The sequence below is a fragment of the Herpailurus yagouaroundi genome, unplaced genomic scaffold (genome assembly GCF_014898765.1).
Source record: "Herpailurus yagouaroundi ecotype Mexico unplaced genomic scaffold, PumYag 208, whole genome shotgun sequence".
In the NCBI taxonomy this organism is placed as follows: domain Eukaryota; kingdom Metazoa; phylum Chordata; class Mammalia; order Carnivora; family Felidae; genus Herpailurus; species Herpailurus yagouaroundi.
The window spans coordinates 1,848,458-1,867,188 of NW_024412439.1; the positions used below are offsets into that span (position 1 = coordinate 1,848,458).

General features: G+C 56.4%; 2 protein-coding genes across 3 annotated transcripts in view; one reads left to right on the top strand and one right to left on the bottom strand.

The window, feature by feature from the left end:
* FAM83G (family with sequence similarity 83 member G) overlaps window positions 1-2,260 on the bottom strand; it is a 28,376-nt gene extending 26,116 nt beyond the window's left edge. Inside the window, exons 1-2 of one of the 2 annotated variants that reach the window (XM_040453048.1) lie at window positions 1,554-2,260; window positions 430-1,092 (exon numbers count right to left, since the gene is read on the bottom strand). In XM_040453048.1, the coding sequence (XP_040308982.1) occupies window positions 430-951 (522 nt within the window). In that variant the 5' untranslated portion in view covers window positions 952-1,092; window positions 1,554-2,260. Of the gene's footprint in view, window positions 1-429; window positions 1,093-1,330; window positions 1,521-1,553 lie in introns of those variants that run through there. The other variant, XM_040453049.1, reaches the window with a different exon arrangement.
* SLC5A10 (solute carrier family 5 member 10) overlaps window positions 1-18,726 on the top strand; it is a 58,352-nt gene extending 39,626 nt beyond the window's left edge. Inside the window, exons 10-15 of the mRNA XM_040453050.1 lie at window positions 10,813-10,920; window positions 13,230-13,380; window positions 17,257-17,425; window positions 17,603-17,818; window positions 18,200-18,257; window positions 18,379-18,726. Coding sequence (XP_040308984.1) covers window positions 10,813-10,920; window positions 13,230-13,380; window positions 17,257-17,425; window positions 17,603-17,818; window positions 18,200-18,257; window positions 18,379-18,485 — 809 coding nt within the window. The 3' untranslated portion in view covers window positions 18,486-18,726. The remainder of the gene's footprint in view (window positions 1-10,812; window positions 10,921-13,229; window positions 13,381-17,256; window positions 17,426-17,602; window positions 17,819-18,199; window positions 18,258-18,378) is intronic.
* Window positions 18,727-18,731: the final 5 nt, after the last annotated feature.

Genomic DNA, 18,731 nt, shown 5'->3' on the forward strand with positions numbered 1-18,731 from the left:
AAAAGCAACACCAGAGGGTTCACGGCGTGTGTGAGAGCGTCCTGCTTCTCAGGGGTGAATCAGAGCCATCCTGAGGGACAGTAAGTGAGAGGAAACCCGGAGATTTCTCCCCGCCCCACCCCATCACAGCACCTTCTTCTGGGGAACGTGCTTGCAGCGTCTGGGGAGATCAGAGCCCTCCCCCAACAATGCACAAAGGCCCTTTGAGATGGGGTAACCCACCATCTCCTGCCAGGGAACCTGGGTGCCCTATCCCTGTGCAAAGAAACTCAGGAACCCCATGAGGGCAGGGGAGGAGGCAGCCAGGGAGGAAGCAAAGAGACCCACAAGAGAGAGACAGTGTTGCGGTCTCCGTATATGCTGGGGGCCGGACGCAGGCCCGCTGAGCCAGCTTCCCTTCCGGGGACTCCCGCCCAGCAGCTGCCTCACCTTCTGGGCCTGGCTGATCATCTTTCGCACCACCTCTTTGATGTGGGCCTGCCCATCGATGGGGGGCTGCATGTAGACGCTGGCCCGGGTCACACCGCGGTAGGCAATGGTGTCGGGCCAGCCCAGGTCCAGCTGCGGGATAGATCGGTCGGACTTCTGGGGCCAGTACTCCAGAGAGGGCGGTGGCTCGGCCTCGGTGGGGGTCCCGCCTGCCCTGCTGGCCTCCTCGCTGTCACCAACCCCATTGTCCTCGGGCCCCCGGGGCCACTTGGCACCCCTCGGGTCCTCCGAGCCCGGGTCGTACACCTCGATGGTCTCCAGGATGCGCTTGAGCTCCAGCTCCGAGAGGAAGTCACGGATGTTCTCGCGCTTCAGCACCTCGTAGAAGGCCTCGCGGCCGTGGGCCACCAGGGCCTCCAGGGCCAGCCGCTGCTCCTCGCTGTAGAAGAACTCGGGCTTGGACTCGCTGGAGCGCCAGTTGACGTGGTTGTCGTCCAGACACTGCACCTGAGAGAAGGCCATGGTGCCACTGCCCGGACGCTTCTGCTGGGTGGGCGGGCGACACAGCACTCAGCAAGGTCGGGATCCTAATTCCCGCGCGACTGCGGCCCCGCGCACTCTTGGGGCTTCACCGGCGTCTCAGCAACTCTGCCCATAGGGAACCTGCGAGGGAGTCCAAGAGAACGCGGAGGTCAGGTCAGAGTGCAGGCGGGGACTAGGGAGGGGCGACAGGGCGGGGGTGGGGCGGCAGTGGGAGAGCCGGCGGGGCGCGACCCACGCCAGGGCGCGCTGCGCCTCTATCAGTGGGGGCCGGGGGGGGGGGGCACCCACATCCCAGAGGAATTCTGGAGCTGCCCAAAGTCCTGGGCAACTTCTGGGAGGAACTAGAGCCAGCAGGGACCTTCCCAGAAGTTTCCAAGAGTGGGAGGCAGGAGACAACTCGGATGGCCTCTGGCCCAGCTCAGCGGCGCCCAGCATTCCGACGGCTTCCGGGAAGGGAGCGGGGTCTTAAAATCTCCGGGCGCCACGACCGGCAACCCAAGAGGCCTGCCCGGAGGAGGCTCGGGGAAGTGCGGCTGGCAGACGGCGCGTTGGAGGTCCGGGATCCGGGGGGACTCGCTTACCGGGCGGACGCGGGCGCGGGGACAGAGCCGGCAAGGAGAGCCCTGCGGAGAGAACGAAGCGCACAGGCAGGCGGCGGGCTGGTGACTAAGGCCGCCCCGCCCACCCCACCTGCGGTCACGTGCCGCTCTGGGGGGCGGGGCCGGAAGCTGATTCACCCACCCCCCATCCCCCCCACCAATCCCTGAGAGACACCGACTTCGGGTGGTTGCGCTCCCCGTTCCCTCCGCTGCCTCCAGCCCCAGGTGGCCGAGTTCTGGAAAGCTCAGGGACCAAAGTCCAAGAACTCTTGGAACTATGCAGCCCAGAGAGGGAAAGTGTTCTTACTGAGAACACACAGCAAATCAACAACTTTGCACCGCTCCAGCGCACCGCTCCTCCCCCTGCCCCCCGGGGTGGGAGGACCTGTTGTACCCTTGGTCCAACCCTACCAGTGCCTTGTTTCCCGGGTGGGACGGGAAGTCCGTGCAGATACGCAGCTGTCCAGTTGTGGGAGTAGAGTTAGGGTACTGGGCTGGGAGCCCCCAACGGAGGGATAGGGCACAGTCTGACCCACACTCAGGAAGGAGCCTTTACAGAGCCACGTGTGGACAGAGCAGATAGATAGCCAGTTCTTAGTCCCTGAGCCCTGCTCCCTGCTGGGAGGGGTACCTACCCAGGACTGGTCCTGCATGATGAGCAGCGCCCACCCGAACCCTGGCGTGGGGAGGGCCAGAGAGGGCTGCTGGTGGGCTGGAGTCAGGCCCAACTATCTGCTCTGTGTCCTGGGGCTTGGGACCCTGGTTGGGGGGTGGGGGTGTGGGGACCAAATCTAACAGCAGGCTGCAAGGGCAGGGACAACAGAGCCTATTAAACCTGGATTTGGACAGGGCTGTGGCATGCTTGGGTGGGGATGGGGGCCCTGAGGACACTGGTCTGTGTTGCTGAGGGCTGGCTGGTGGCATCTCTAGGCCTCCCCCGTTCCAGAATCACCCACCATCTATCCACCTGGGTCTGTCGCCCGGAGCAGTGTCTGCTCTCTCCAGGCCCAGCACCCCTGTGGTCCCCATCACTGACCCCTCAAGCCTCATGTCCTGTACTCCCTGCCATGAAACTCGCCCCCCCCCACCCCCCAGCCACAGGGGCTTCACACTGTGTCTGGATGGCCCCAGAAGCCAGGCCCCTGCCTCTCCCTGAGCAGAGCCCCACAGGTGTCCCTAGCTCCTCCCAGGTAGGCGCACATATACCCACATCCTCCCTACCAGACTCAGACAGAAGGGAGAGGCAGACAGTCCCAGTGAGCAAGCACTGCCTTGGGAGTCCTGAAGCCTGATTTATGTCACTGCCACTGAGGGCCCAGATCAAGAGTCTCTCTGGGCATCGGCCTCTCTTTGTGTTCTTATGACTGCACAGGGGCCTGGAGGCTCATGAAGGGAGTCCTGGCTCTCCGGGCTGAAAGGCAGTCCTCCAACCTCTACAGTTACCTGTCCATAGTTACAGATGCGCAGGAAGTTGTTAAGACAAAAAGACAAAACACAAACCAACCAACCACCAACAGAGAGGTTGTGTGCAGCCTTCACCCTGTTTCTGCCAGTGGTATCATCTTGTAGAACTATCGTACAATAATGCGGTAGCCAGAAAATTGACATTGGTGCATTCCAGAACTTGTTCAGATTTCACCAGTTTACATGTGTTCATTTGTGTGTGTGTGTGTGTGTGTGTGTGTGTGTGTGTGTGCATGCTCATGCACACGCGCAACCTTACCACCTGTGTAGATTTGGGTGGCCACCCCTGCAATTGGGATGCAGAACCCTTCTGTCATCACCAAGACCTCCCTCTTGCCAGCCATACCCACATCTCCATCCCTAACCCCTGTCAGCCACTTGTCTGTTCTCCATGTCTACAATTTTGTTATTTCAAGAACGTTATATAAATGGAAAACACAGTATTTAACCTTTAGGGATTAGCTTTTTCTTCCACCCAGCATAATTCTCTGGTGAATCATCCAGATCATCGTGTATATCCGTAGCTTGTTCATTTCTGTGGCTGACAAGTATCCCATGGCCTGGATGCACCAGAGCTCGCTTAACAGTTTCTCCTGTTGAAGGACACTGGGTTGTTTCCAGTTTTTGGTTATTACGAATAAAGCTGCTATGAACATGCATATACTATTATACATATTCATTTGTGTAGGTACTGTATTATGTCTATTTTCCTGCCAACAACATCTGCGTGATCTAATTTATCCACATCCGTGACGGCATTTTATGTTGTCACAATTTTTTTATTTTTTCCATGCTTGTAGGTGTGTAATAATCTCTTATTATGGTGTTAATTTGCGTTTTCCTAATGACTAATGATATGCAACATATTTTCATATGCTTATTTGCCACTGTATGTTCTCTTGGGTGAAATGTCTGTTCATGTGTTTTGCCCATTTTCTAATTGGATTGTTTGATTTTTGAGAGCTTTTTATATATTCCAAATACAAGGTCTTTGTCAGCTATATAGTCCACATATATTTTCCGCTGGTCTGTAACTTTTTCTGTTTTTTCTTCTTTTTTAAGGTATAGAATAGAATATTATTAACTATAATCACTACGCTGTACATTAGATCCTCAGAATTTATTCATCTTATAATTGGAAGTTTGTACCCTCTGACTAACATCTCACCTCTTCCTCCCACCCCACCCCACCCTCCGCCCCTGGTAACCATCATTCTACTCTCTTTTTCTATGAGTTTGACTTTTTTAGATTCCACTTGTAAGTGAGATTGGACAGTATTTGACTTTCTCTGTCTGACTTACTTCACTTAGCATAATGCCCTCAAAGTCCACCAATGTTGTCGCAAATGGTAGGATTTTCTTTCTCAGGGCTGAATAGTATTCTATTATATATATGTATATATACGTGTGTGTGTGTGTGTGTGTGTGTGTGTGTGTGTGTGTACATATATATATATACCACATCTTTACCCATTCATGTGCTGATGGACCCTTTAGTTTGTTTCCATGTCTTGGCTACTGTAACTATGCTTCAATGAACATGGAGTGCAGATATCTCTTCAACATAGTGACTTCATTTCCTTAAGATACATGCCCGGGGTGCCTGGGTGGCTCAGTCAGTTAAGCATCTGACTCTTGATTTAGGCTCAGGTCATGATCTCACACTTTGTGAGATCAAGCCCCGAGTCAATGGAGCCTGCTTGGGATTCCCTCTCCCTCTCTCTGCTCCTCCCCCACTTGCTGGCACTCCTGTGTGTGCTCTCTCTCTCTCTCTCTCTCTCAAAAAAAAAAAAAAAAAAGATAGATATACTCAAATGTGGCATTGCTGGATCATATGGTAATTCTATTTTTATTTTTTTAGGATTTTATTTTTAAGTAATCTCTACACCAAATATGAGGCTCAAACTCACAATCCAGAGACCAAGAGTCCCATGCTCTACAGACTGAGCTAGCCGGACACTCTTCTATTCTTAATTCCTTGAGAAACCTCCATACTGTTTTCTTGTTTTCCTTAGTTGCTGCACTGACTTATGTTCCTATTGGTAGTATACACACACACACACACACACACACACACACACACACACACACACAACGGGTTCCCTTTTCTCTACATCTTTGCCAACCCGTTATCTCTTGTCTTTAAAAAAAATTTTTTTTTTCAACGTTTTTATTTATTTTTGGGACAGAGAGAGACAGAGCATGAACGGGGGAGGGGCAGAGAGAGAGGGAGACACAGAATCGGAAACAGGCTCCAGGCTCCGAGCCATCAGCCCAGAGCCTGACGCGGGGCTCGAACTCACGGACCACGAGATCGTGACCTGGCTGAAGTCGGACGCTTAACCGACTGCGCCACCCAGGCGCCCCATCTCTTGTCTTTTTGATGAGAGCCATTCTAATAGGTGTGAGGTGATATTTCATTGTGGTTTTGATTTGCATATCCCTGATGACTAGTGATGTTGAGCATTTTTTTTCAGGTACCCATTGGCCATTTGTATGTCTCCTTTGGAAAAATGTCTACTCAGATCTTCTGCCCATTTTTTATTATTATTTAAAAAAAATTTGTTTTCAAAAAATTTTTAATATTCATTTTTGATAGAGACAGAGCATGAGCAGGGGCAGGGAAGAATCTGAAGCAGGCTCCAGGCTCTGTGCTGTCAGCACAGAGCCCGATGTGGGGCTCAAACCCACGAACTGAGAGATCATGACCTGAGCTGAAGTCGGACACTTAACTGACTGAGGCACCCCTGCCCATTTTTTAATTGGATTGTGTTGTTATTGGTTTTTGTTTTGTTTGCTATTGAGTTGTATGAGTTCTTTATATATTTTGGCTATTAACCCCTTATCAGATATGTGGTTTGCAAATATTTCTTCCCAATCCATAGGTTGCCTTTTCATTTTGTTGATGGTTTCCTTTGCTGTGCAGAGGTTTTTAAATCTGATATTGTCTCATTTGGGGGCGTTGTTTTGTTTTGTTTTGTCTTTTTGAAGATCTTTGCTTTCGGTGTCAAATAAAAAAAAAAATCATTGCCATGATCAATGTCAAAGAGCTTACTCCCCACCCCCCCACCCCCATGTTTTCTTCTAGGAATTTTACATTCAAATCCTTAGTCCATTTTGAGTTGGTTTTGTGTATGTTATGAGATAGCAGTCCAGTTTAATTCATGTGCATGTAGCTGTCCCATTTTTCCAACACTATTTATTGAAGAGAATATCCTTTCCCCATTGTGTATTCTTGGCTCCTTTGTCATAAAGTGATTGAATATATAGAGAGACCATACATACACATATATAGTCTCTATTGTTTTATATTGATCTATGTGTCTGTTTTTGTGCGAATACTGTACTGTTTTGATTACTATAGGTTTGTAATTTGGTTTGAAATCAGAAAGTGTGATGTCTCCAGTTTTTCTCTTCTTTCTTAAGATTACTTTGGCCATTTGGGGTCTTCTGTGGTTGTATAGGAATTTTTTTGGATTATTTTTTTCTATTTATGTGAAAAATGCTGTTGGAATTTTGATAGGGACTACATTGAACCTGTCGATGGCTTTTGGTGATAGGAGCATTTTAACAACATGAATTGTTCCAATCCATGAACATGGTATACCTTTCTATTTATTTGCATCATCTTCAATTTCTTTCATCGGTGTCTTAGAATTTTCATCACATGAGTCTTTAATCTCCTTGGTTAAATTTGTTCCCAGGTATTTTATTATTTTTGATGCCATCATAAATGGGACTGTTTTCTTAATTACTCTGATGGTTCATTGCTAGTGTCTAGAAACACGACTGATCTTCATATATCGACTGCGTATCCTGCAACTTTACTGATTTGTTCTGTAGCTTTTATTTTTTATCCTTTTCACAGGTGTCTTACACAGAACTTTTAATTGTGATGAAGTCTACTTTATCCATTTCTTCTTTTATGGATATTGCTTTTGATGTCAAGTCTAAGAACTCTTTGCCTAGCCGTAGGTCCTGAAGATTTTCTCCTATTTCCCCCCTGAAAAAGCTTGATAGTTTTTACATCGTACATTTAAATCTGTGATCTATTTTGAATTAATTTTTGTATCAGATGTAACATTTAGGTTGAGGTTGAATTTTGGCCTCTGGATGTCCCCCAAAAGGACTTTACAGAGGAGGAAACAGCCTCAGAGACCTTAAATAATCACCCAGGATCACACAGTAGGGCACTGGGATAGCTGGACTTAAACCCAGGTCTGTGTGCTTTTCTCCTACTCCTTACTGCAACATCCACATCTGGACTGTCTCCCAGGGATGGGTCAGGCCTCGATAGGGAGTGGGGAGCACCTTGATTGGCCCTCAGGGTGTTGTGTCCAGTGGCCTCATTGGGAAGAGTCATTCAGTCCATCAACAAACACTGGCAGAAGCTGTCACAGGTCACCGAGTTATTGGTACCATGAGGATATTGCCCAAAGCCTGCAGACATCCACAAGTTGAGAGTATGAATTCATATGAATTCCCTGAGTTTATGAAGGAAAGAAGGGTATTCCAGAGAGAGGGAACAGAAAACACAGAGGCCCAGAGGTGTGGCTGAAAGTGGCTAGGTGGGTAGAGGGCCACGAATGGCACAATTAGAGGCTTGTGATCCCTCCTGCAGGGGATGGAGAGCCACGGAAGTATATGAGCAGGGAGGGTGGTGGGCAGATTAGTCGTTTTAGATGTTTCCTCTGCTGCTTGCAGGGTGGGTGGGTTAGAGGGGACAAGACAGTACAGTAAGGAGGTGGAGTTCACCTGGGCACCAAGCCCAGTGGCTGGACGTGGCATTGGCCACAGGGAGGGAGAACATGGGGGACAGGGAGAGGGACAACTCCCAGGCTTCTGGTGTCGGCCCTGGCTGACGGAGGTGCCAATGCAAAAGTAGAGCCTAGTTGGGGAGCTCCCAGGCCCACAGAAGCTGGTTCTCTCGCAAACTCAGAAGCCCCGTTCTCAGCTCCCTGGCTCTCACTGTCCTGAGGCTGCTCACTCCCGAATGTGGCATATTCAAGGGGACTTTAAGTGGGGACACCTCTGCGGCTGTCATAAAGGAGAGGTTCTTCTTGCTGTTCAGCACAAACTCTGGCAAGCCAGCCAGTGGTGCCCAGAGGCGGTGGCCCAAGCCCAGAGCCTGGAATGGGCTGAATAAACTCGACCAGAATCTCCTGACTCCGGCTTTCTGAGCCATTATATGGCTGTGACTCTCCCAAGAGGGCTGGGTCCTCCAAGCACCACAGCCAGACAGTGCAGGCCCAGAACCTGTCAGGAGGGACCCATCACCTGCCCTCTGTGTGCTGGACCCCAGTGCTCCCTGGAGTCCTGCCGTGGGGCCCTGGGCTTTGTCCTGGGCCCGACTATGGGTCCCAGGCAAGTCATGCCCTTTCTGGCTCTCATCTGCTCACCCGCTGGGCTGCGGGTGGGAAAATAGGGCAGCTGGATCAAACAGTGCCTGGCCTTCATCATGGCTCTTTCTGGCATCCTCTCTCCGTCTCCTCCTTTCCTCCTAGGCCTTTCCTCCTTCCTCCCTACCACTTACTTGGTTACTCACTCATTCATTCGCAAATGTTCACAGGATCTTTCCTCTGGGCGAGCCCTGAACTGACTGAAAGCTAGGACTGGGAGATGATTCAGACCCAGTGTCCGCCCTTGGGGAGCTCCCAGTCTAATGGGGGAGGTAAAATATACAAACAATTGTGATTCAGTCCTTGGCCACAGGAGCCTTTGAGAGGAAGCTGCTTTGCCCTGGTTGTGGGGGGAGGATTTGGAAAGGGGGGTGTCAGAGGAAGCCTCAGAGGACAAGCAATGGGCCATGGAGCAGGAGGTAAACAAGGGTAGGACAGAGCCCTGGGAGGAGGGGCCCTCGTCTGCAGAGGCATGGAGGTGGCAAAGGGCTGGGTGTGTAGGAGAAAACGCAAGCAGGTCAGGGTGGCTGATGCGTGCATGCTGGATGGGACCAGTTGTCAAGGACCTTAGATGCTGTGGGAAGGATTTTGTTTCCAGGAAGCCAAGGGCTCCAGGGGTGTGGGTGGAGGGGGCTCCTGAGTGAAACTGTAATTTCGCAAGGATGGGACAGATGGAAGGGAGGCAGTGGGGAGCTGGGGCCCAATTTGTATGAGAGGAGATAGAGCAGAGCAGGGGGCCAAGTGAGGCCAGCAGGGCCGTGGGAGGAGAAGACTGTGGGGCTGGGGGACTGGATGGGGGGAGAGGAGAGAAAGCAGTGAGCTCTTACTGGGCCAGGGAGAGGGAAGAGGACACGTCTGAATGGACACTCTGAGTGGGAGGTGCCAGGGATGACAGGCAGCAGGTGTCCCTGACACCCGTTGCTCAAGAGAGGGTCTGGGCTACTAGAGACCGGGATGCTAGGTCATTGGGGGTGGGGTGATGCTGCTCCAGCCTCGCTGGCCTCAAGGAAGGGGATCTGAGACCCCGCCCCCCCGAAGTGGATTGGGCATCTATAGAGGAACTTTTCAGAAGGAGCATCGGAGGGGACAGTACTTAACTCAGAAGTGCCTGGTCTGCAAAGGAAGCAACCCGTCCCAAGAATGCCCGTGCCTGCCGCCATATTGAAATTTAAGCCCCCAAACTGCCCCCCTCCCCTCAGAGCGGCTCTCACTCCTGTCCCCTTGGAGCTTCTGTTTCTGAACTTCCCCCGCAATCACCATCTTCTCGTCTACTCTGCTCTCTGCAGGCCCCTGCTGAAAATCCCAAGGGACGGGGGCCACAAGGTGTCTAGAGAATGTTCCACGGGAGGAGCACGTGACCGCGGGGTTGACCGCCATTACCCACACTGTGCTGGGGAGCCCCAGCTGCCGCGGGGGCAGTGGAGGAACAGGGTCACACGGGAGCCAGGCACCGTGGTTCCTGCCTCCAAACAGGGTTCTGCAGAGACAGCTTGCTAGGGCGGCCTGGGCGTAGGGTTCAGTCCAGGACACCCATTAATCCCGTGTTCACTCAACAAGAGAGTAGTTAGTGTGCGCTGTTTCGGCCTTGGGGAGGTGGCCTCGGTGAGACCAAGCCCCCTCCTCACCAGCTCACCAGCCCCTTGGAAAAGCAAAAACAAGCAGTCCTCCGTGGTCCGGAGTAAAGAGATGAGGAAAATCTTCCCCCGCCTGGGAAGGCCTGGGGAGAGGGGCTGGTGGAGAAGGCCTCAGGTGGCAAGGTGGGAAGGGGACAAGCCCGGAGGAGCCTGGAAGAGCCCGGCATCACGACGATTGGAGGGGTTTTGTTGACTGCTGAACTGCCGGGTAGTTCTGACCAGGACATGATCTGACTCCCCCGTGTTTTAGGGGTCTTCCCTTAACACCCAGACATAGCTCCAGGTCAGGGTCAGGAGGAAAGGCCCCAGCCTGAAGCTCTGAGCCCAGGGGTGGGGGAAGGTGCCCCTCCAGCCTGCATTTGCCCCTCTGGGGAGAAGAGCTGGGGGCCGGAGGGGGGTGAGGGAGACTAGCGCCCCAGATGGGTACAGACGGCGGACTGCTCACATGGGCAGGGCCACACTGCAGGCGACCCCCTGGCCTGGCCGGGGAGGGGGAGAAGGCGTTGTGACAGAGGACGACAGAAAAAAAAAAAAAAAAAAATCAAGGCATTAGGGACCAGAATAGAGGCCAGCCCCCTCCTCGTGACCCAGACTGGAAAACAGACCTGGGGGCGAATGGCTGGTGGTCAGAGGTGGTGACGGACAGAGCAGGTCAGGCCCAGGGTCTCGGCCACACCAGGGCTCAGGTGTGTCGGGAGGATGGGGTGGGGCAGGTGGAACATACTGGGCTTCCCTTTCCTGCAGATGACGTGGGCTGCGTGGTGCCGTCTGAGTGCCTTCGGGCCTGTGGGGCCGAGATTGGCTGCTCCAACATCGCCTACCCCAAGCTGGTCCTGGAACTGATGCCCGTAGGTGAGATTCTGGGTGGGGTCTGGGCGGCCTGTGGGGTGGGACCAGTGAGGGCCAGGGGTCCTGGGGGCTGCGGAGGCCACTCTGGATCCAGTGTGACGCCCACGCGGGACGTTCCCCTCCTAGGGGAAAAGAGGAAATAGTATAACAGAGCACACGCTCACGGCACCCCCCCAGGGGCCAGGCATTGTTCCGAGGACTCTCCACGTGACCAATTTGCATCTTCTTCTCAGGAACCCTAAGTGCTGTTATTATCATCCCCACTTTAAAGGTGGGGAAACTGAGACCCAGAGAGCTTAAGAGACCTGCCCAAGGTCACATGGCAGCTGGGCTGCAGAGCTGGGCTCTGAACCGGGATAATCTGCCTCCAGAACTTGTCCTCTTAACCTGTGCCATTGGAGCCCTTGAGTAAGGTCGCCATTGTCTCTTCTTCCAGGCCTGCTGGGTGCCAGACCCTTTTACGGACCGCTTCCCAGTTATGGCTATGAGGTAGTTATTAGCTCCATTTTACAGATAGGGAAAGTGAGGCACAAAGAGGGGAAAGTGACGTCTCCATGGCTAGAGTGGCTGAGATGCCCCAGTCCGTCTGCCGGGGCTCCAAGCCCACTGCTCACTCCGCTAGGATCCGGGGCTCAAGCCCCCCATGAGTTCCTGCCTCCCCCAGCTGGTAGCAGTGAGCCTTCTGAGACCCTCGGCGGCCTGGTTTCACCACCAGATTCTCCAACCCTAAGTGTCTCCCTCCCTCCCTGTGGCTTCCTCTGTGGAAGCTGGATTCCTGGCCCCACCCTCCCTCCCTCCCGGGGTGCCGAGGCCCAGGGGATGTGGGTGCACGGACCTGGGATCAAAACTCTGCTCTGCCACTTGCTGGCTGAGATATTTGGGGCGTGTCACTTTCAGTGTCCTCCTTTGTAAATTGGAGATCGTGACGCCTACCCCCCCCCCCCCCCAGCGTGGTTGCTGGGATTAAACCTAAAAATGTAGGGACGGTGCCTGGCCCAAGGCTTGGCCTCGCTGTGGGTTCCCACCTCTGGGCCTCACCTTCCTCTTCTGTTCTGGGGGCCGGGAGGAACTCGCTAAGCCCCCAGCCATGGTTGGACCATAGCCTCTCTCTAGGCCTTCGGCTCCCTGTCTGAGAAATGGGTAGAGAATAAACCCCGAGTTAATCCATCTCCCCGAGCAAGAGACACAGGATGGAGAAATGTTTGGGGGAAAACCATGGCCTAACTCGCTTTTCTTTGGGGGCCAGCCCAGTCAGCCTGATAAGTGAACAGAGAAGGCCATGGGATGCTTGCAAGTCACACAGCAGGTCAGGCACGGAAGCAAGGCCAGGCCAAAATGGCACCCAGGAGGCTGAGTCCTCAGGGGAGGGGGCCTGTGTCAAGTGTATCCTAGGGCAGGGGTTGGAGGAGAGACAGAGAATCTGCGGAGGTGGAGGAGGGGCTTAGATACTTGAAGAAAAAGTACGAGAAGCCTTGGAGATAGAACCAGACCAAGTCCCAGAGAGGGGAGGCGACCAGCCTTACGCCACACAGCACTGAGTTACAAAGTGAGCATCCTTCTGTCTCTCAGGGCTCCCCACCCTCAGCTCCGCTCAAGCCCATGACTCCCAGAAGGCTTTGCAAAGAAGGGCCTTGCCCACCTCGGTGGGGACGCCCCCTTGTTTTCCCCCGGAACTGCATTTCCTTTTCTACAAAGCCAACAAGAAAGGGGACCCCCCAGTGCCTGCTGGGGCCTGCCACCCACAAGAAATGGCAGGAAACCCCAGACACTGGGCCACTGCACCCTGACCGAGTTGTGACCTCCAGGCAGAGGGTCCCGCCCCAGGCCTTCCTCTCCCCACCCCACCCCAGAGTTTTGCCTCTGGCTGCAGTGAGTCCCTGGGCACCTCTCCTCCCGCTAGGACCTTCCACTTCCTCATCTGTCAGACGGGTTAATAATGCTTCCGTCACTTGAAGTCCTAGGTGTGAAAGTGCTTTTTCACCTGCAAGGCTTTGTGGAAACAAGGTGCTGATAACTGCACCATCAAGAGCAGAAGCAATCACAGGAAGCCACAAATCCAGAAGTTTCGCCCCCCCCCCCCCCCCCCGCCCTGCCATTGGCCCTTGGCCTCCCAGCCTCTTGTGTTTGGGTCTCTGTCCCTGGAAACCTCCAGCCTCCCTCCCCCTGGGGCTCTGCTCTCGAGGACTTGTGCATGGCCGATGCTGACCAGGGGGGCCTCAGGGGACCTCAGGGGCCTCAGGGGTCCTCAGTAGGACACGGGCAGCAGGGGCTCCCAAGCAGAGTCACAGCGGCCCTGTCTTCCCGACCCCCAGGTCTGCGGGGGCTGATGATTGCAGTGATGATGGCCGCACTCATGTCGTCGCTGACTTCCATCTTCAACAGCAGCAGCACACTTGTCACCATGGACATCTGGAGGCGGCTGAGGCCCCTCGCTGGCGAGCGGGAGCTGCTGCTCGTTGGCCGGTACGGTTGGGGGTGGGCGGTGGGAGGGGTCGTGCCAGGCACCGGGGACAGGCTGGGACCCAGGCTTCCCCAGCCACACGACGGCCCGTGGGGCCCCACCAACGGGGGGCTTTGAGGGGTGAGTAGGAGTTTGCCAGTTGCGGAGGAACTTCCCAGGAAGGAGAGGATACAAGGAGCCAGAGTGTCCTGTCCATCCCACATCCCACATTGCTCTGGCCACCCGTTCATGGTCACGGCCTTCATCTTAGATGTATCTTGGACTCTGAGCTGAATCTCTGAGGGCATTTCTGCTGGGTAGAGTCCCCCTTCCCCAGTCACCCTGTGGATCTGTCTGTCTTCCTAAAATCTGAGCCCTTAGCCCTCCTGATGGTTTCCAGCTGCCCCGCAGAGGGCCCAGAGCCAGTTCTCAGGATGGCCACACTCAGGCCACAGCTGTCCCTGGCCCCACTGAGTTTCTTCCCGTTTCCTCCTAGCCCTGCCAGTCCCCTCCTTATCACCTTGAGGAGCCTCCCTGATCTTTCTAGACTTTGCCCAAGTGTCCCCCCTCCTCCACGCAGCCCTCCCTGATAGGCCTGACTGAGGAGTGAGCCCCTCTCCCCTCTAAGCCTCCCACAGGGGACCATGGTCTGATTCCTCCCTCAGGACATGTGGCCCTATAGGTCCACCTGTCTCCCTGATGCCCCCCACCCCCCACAAAGACAGGCAGGGGCCACGTCTGGCCCAGCCCTCCATCCCTGTACTCGGCGGAGAGTCCTTTGGGGTGAACTCAGCAACGGGTAATGAGAGGTTGGTGCCTAGTGTGTGAACGTGCCCGCCCGCTTGGGCCCTCTCCCAGCTCCCACCCTCCCGTGCCCCTCCGAGGCTTGCTCCCCCAACTCCACCCGCTGGGTCGAGGGGCCCAGCCTCTGGTGCGCGTCTTGACCGACAGCGCACCCTGCGGCCCCCTGCCCTTGGCTCTCATCCTCAGGGCGGGGTCTCTGCTGCAACTCCAGGCAGGTGGCCCAGTGACGTAAGTCAGCCCCACTGCTGTCACAAGGGCTCTGTCGGGACACGCCATTCAGCAGGCGAGTGTGAGCTCATCTACAGGCTCCCAGCCTCCTCCAAAACAAGGAGCCTCTCCCTCCGGCCTTGCACGAAGCTTCTGTGTCAGCAGGTCCTGGCCCCTTGACCTCCTCTCCCCCCCTGCGTTGTTCCCCCGCCCCTCCTCAGTGGCCCCGTGGCCCCGAAAACCTGCCCCTATCTGGCAGACTCCTCCAAAACCCTTCCGGGCTCGGCATCCCGGGACCAAGTGCCCTCCAGCTGCCCAGAGTGTGACCGGGTCCCTGGGTCTGGGACACGGGTAGCCTCAGTGCCCGCTCAGTGGCCCCCATGTCTCGTGCCCCCCGACTTCCTGGCCTCCTCAGAAGCAGGCCTCTCTCCTCTTCCCACCTGAAGCCAAAGTCCTAACTGCCCCCCCCATTCCAACTCACACCCCCCCCCCCGCCATGGTGCCCTTGACCCTCCTTCCCACCTCTTCTACCATGTCAAGCCCCAGCCAACCCAGGCTCCACCAACCTGCCTGTGGGCATAAGGCTGTGTGACACAGGGCAGGTTGCTCACCCTCTCTGGGTCCCAGTTCCCTCAGCTGCCAGTTTGGTGCAGTGGAAAGGGTCTCATGCTAGGTGTTGGGCCAGGGTTCAGCTCGAAAAGGCCTCCCTCGTGCAGCACGGGGACACCCCCCAACACCTCCAGCCTCTCGCTGCTTAAAACAACACCGTTTAAGCTGCGTTTCCTCGATGGTGTGGCATCCTGGGTCTCTGGAGCCTCAATCCAAGGAGGTGTGGGACTCACAGAGAGGGGTAACAGAGCATGTCCAGAAGCCTGGGGAGGAGGCCATCGTGGGGCAGGGACAGGCAGGGGCATGCCAGTGACCCTGACAGTCTCATCAGGTCGGGGTGGCACCAGAGGAGCCATCACAGGCCTGGGGCAAGTGACAGTCCCACGTCTGGGGCCCTGATCTTTGCCAGGGCCTTTTGCTCCTGCTCCCCCCTTCTGTCTGCCATTCTCTGTTATCCAGTCCACAAGGAGTGCCCGACGCCCCCCTATTATCCTGCATCAAGCTGAACAATATGGGGGATCCAGAGAGATCTCAAAGCCCTTGAGGGCCACCCCCCCACCACCGCAGCTGTAGCCCAGGAATGATGGAGAGGGTCAGTCATCCCGACAGCAGTGTGTGTGCAGGAAGGGGTGGGGTTGGAAGGCTTCCTGGAGGAGGAAGGCCTTGAGCTGAGCCTTGGAGGAAGTCAGCCAGGGGAGGAATTGGAGGACATTCCAGGCAGAAGGAACAGCCTCTGGGCCTGGGGTCTCTCTGGCAGCCTGACGGTGACTGAGTTGGAAGGGGAAGCCCTGGAGAGCAGGGGGAAGGCCAGGGCCGCAGTCCAGGCCGGCCCGGAGAGGCCAGGCCCCGCGCACAGGCGCTGAGCCCGGTGTGGGCTGCAGAAGACTGTGTGGGGAGGGCGGGGTGGGCTGGGTGTCCGTGGAGCCCGCCTATGCCTTTGAAGAGGGCAGCGCCCGCCTGCCTGCCAGGCTAAGGGTTAATTAGCCTTAATCAAGGTGGTACCTGCTTCCTCCACCCTCTCCCTCAGGCCTGGAAGGGAAGAAAGGGAGGCGGGCGGACAGGCACACAGGAAGGACCCGCCCCAGCTGCAGACGTGGCCTCTCTCACCCTTGCTGTCCCGTCTAGGGTTCCAGGGGGGTCTCACCCACCACCCTCCTTGGGGGTGAGGTGTGCCCAAGTGACCCAAGACACAGGGGCAAGGGGCACTCAGCCAAGGAGGAGCAGATAGGACACCCGACCCCAGCTCTGCCTCCTTAGCTGGGCCCCACACCTCTTCGAGCGGCCCTCCTCCGCCTAGAAGCCCTCTGGGATCGATACTTCCTCTGGGCTCCCTGAGCCCAGCCCTTAGGACAGAGTAACAGACTCATCTACTTTCTTTGCCCTGCTGTCCGTGCTGGGGAGGGACAGGGCCCACTCGTCACCCAGTCTGGACTTCTTGCACGGTGCCCTGCACTCCGGTGGGCTTCTGAACGGGCGACTGCTGAATGAGTGAGCGAAGCACGTCCCCGCAGCGGAGGCCTTGCACCGAGAGGGGAGGCAGGCAGGGGCCGGAAGGAGGGGTCCACACAGGGGAGGGAGGCAGAGGGGCTCATTCCGGCCAGAGGTCTCAGGCTTCAGAGCTGAGGAGTCCCGGCCCCGACCCAAGCCTTGCACTCAAGCCTTGCACTCTTAGGACAGAGGTCACCCTGTGATGGGTGCAGGTCTGCAGCCTCAGGCTCTAGTGGCGAGGAGGGTTTCAGCCAGAGGCCACCAGCACTAGAGAAGCTGCCAGGGGGGGTCAGTCTGGCTGGAATGTGAGGGCCACAGGCCTCTCAGGAAGCCGGCAAGTGTTTATTGAGCACCTATTGTATGCCAGGGGATGCAGCAGTGGGCTCCATGGATGAGGCTCCCACCTCCCCTGGTGCTTCCAGCCAGGCCGGGGAGACAGACAGGGAGCATGTAACCCCCCCCCCAACATACCTCTGTATGTCCCCGGGATGAGTGCCTTGAAGACAAAGAGGAGAGCCGGGGGGGCCATGGTGGGGGGGGGGGGGTGCTCCCTGAGGGCTGACGCAGTGGAGACCCCAGGGACAGGTGGAGTCGGGGCGGACCTGCAGGCGGCAGGAAGCCATGGAAGGGTGGGGGCAGGGCAGGGCTGGCCACATCCCCAGAGGAGCGGACCAGAGGCCAGGGAGGAGGCTGGGGTGGCAGGGGACGGCTGGAGAGCGCATCTTAGTGACTGCGGGAGATGCGGGAGAATTGAGGGAGGGTCTTCCGGGACGAGCACTGCCTGCCCACAGGCTGGTCATCGTGGTGCTCGTGGGCGTCAGCGTGGCCTGGATCCCCATCCTGCAGGACTCCAACAGTGGGCAGCTCTTTATCTACATGCAGTCGGTGACCAGCTCCCTGGCCCCCCCAGTGACCGCAGTCTTTGTTCTGGGCATCTTCTGGCGGCGTGCCAATGAGCAGGTGGGTGGGGGATGGGCAGCGCCGGGGCAGACAGGACGGTGGGTGGGGGGGGGGTCGGGGCTTGGTCCCCTCCCCGCGGACGGGCTGCGTCTGGCTCACATCTTCCCCTGCCGCCCGTGTGCATGCTGGGGGAACCTGGGCCCTCACCGTCCACCTGCCCTGCCTCCCCTTCCCCAGGGGGCCTTCTGGGGCCTGATGGTGGGGCTGGCCCTGGGTGCCACTCGGCTGGTCCTGGAATTCCTGCACCCCGCCCCCCGCTGCGGTGACCCGGACACGCGGCCAGCCATCGTCAGCAGCATTCACTACTTACATTTTGCCATCGCCCTCTTTGTGCTCAGCGGGGTCGTTGTGGTGGCTGGGAGCCTGCTGACGTCACCCCCCCAGGGAATCCAGGTGAGCCTGCCCCGGCCCCTGACTCTGACCCCTGACCCTCTGCGACTCAAGAATTTTCCAGCTCTTGGGGTGCCTGGGTGGTGCAGTCGGTTAAGCATCCGACTGTTGATTTCAGCTCAGGGCGTGATCTCGTGGGTTATGAGTTCAAGCCCCACGTCGGGCTGACAGCGCTTGGGGTTCTCTCTCTCCCTCTCTCTCTGCCCCGCCCCTGTTCTCTCTCTCAAAATAAATAATCAGCTTTAAAAAAATAAACAGAATTTCCTAGCTCTTGACCCCCGTCCCCTTTTGAACACAGCTGCCCACTTTCCGTCACCGACCCCTGACCCTGTCTGGGCCCGCCCCTGTCCTGCCACACCCCCACGTCCCGATCGTTCTCTGCAGATTGAGAACCTTACCTGGTGGACCTTGGCTCAGGATGTGCTCGTGGGAGCCAAAGCAGGTACGTGTGTGACCCTAGGCTCTGAGTCTCTCTCCCACCCCAAGGCACCCTGGACGTAGGAGTACGAAGTGCGGCCCTGTGGTCCTCATCTGTCTCCCTCTCCTCCTCCTACCTCCTCCAGGCGATGGCCGGACACCCCAGAAACACGCTTTCTGGGCCCGTGTGTGTGGCTTCAACGCTATCCTGCTCATGTGTGTCAACATTTTCTTCTACGCCTACTTCGCCTGACGCTGGCCCCGTGGCCGAGAAGGCCGGAGCACTCGGAATCCTCAGGTCTACCTCGCTTTCACTGAGGACACAGAGGCCCAGAGACCCAGGGACTCCCCTCGCGACTGCGTAGCCAGTCCGGTGCCCACACACCAGTTGAGCTGGCAAAGGAGGAGTCCTAAAAAGGTCGGGGGGCGACGGACAGAAAGAAGGTGGTATTTCAAAACCAGCACAAAGCAAAGAAAATGAGGTTTCCGATCAACATCC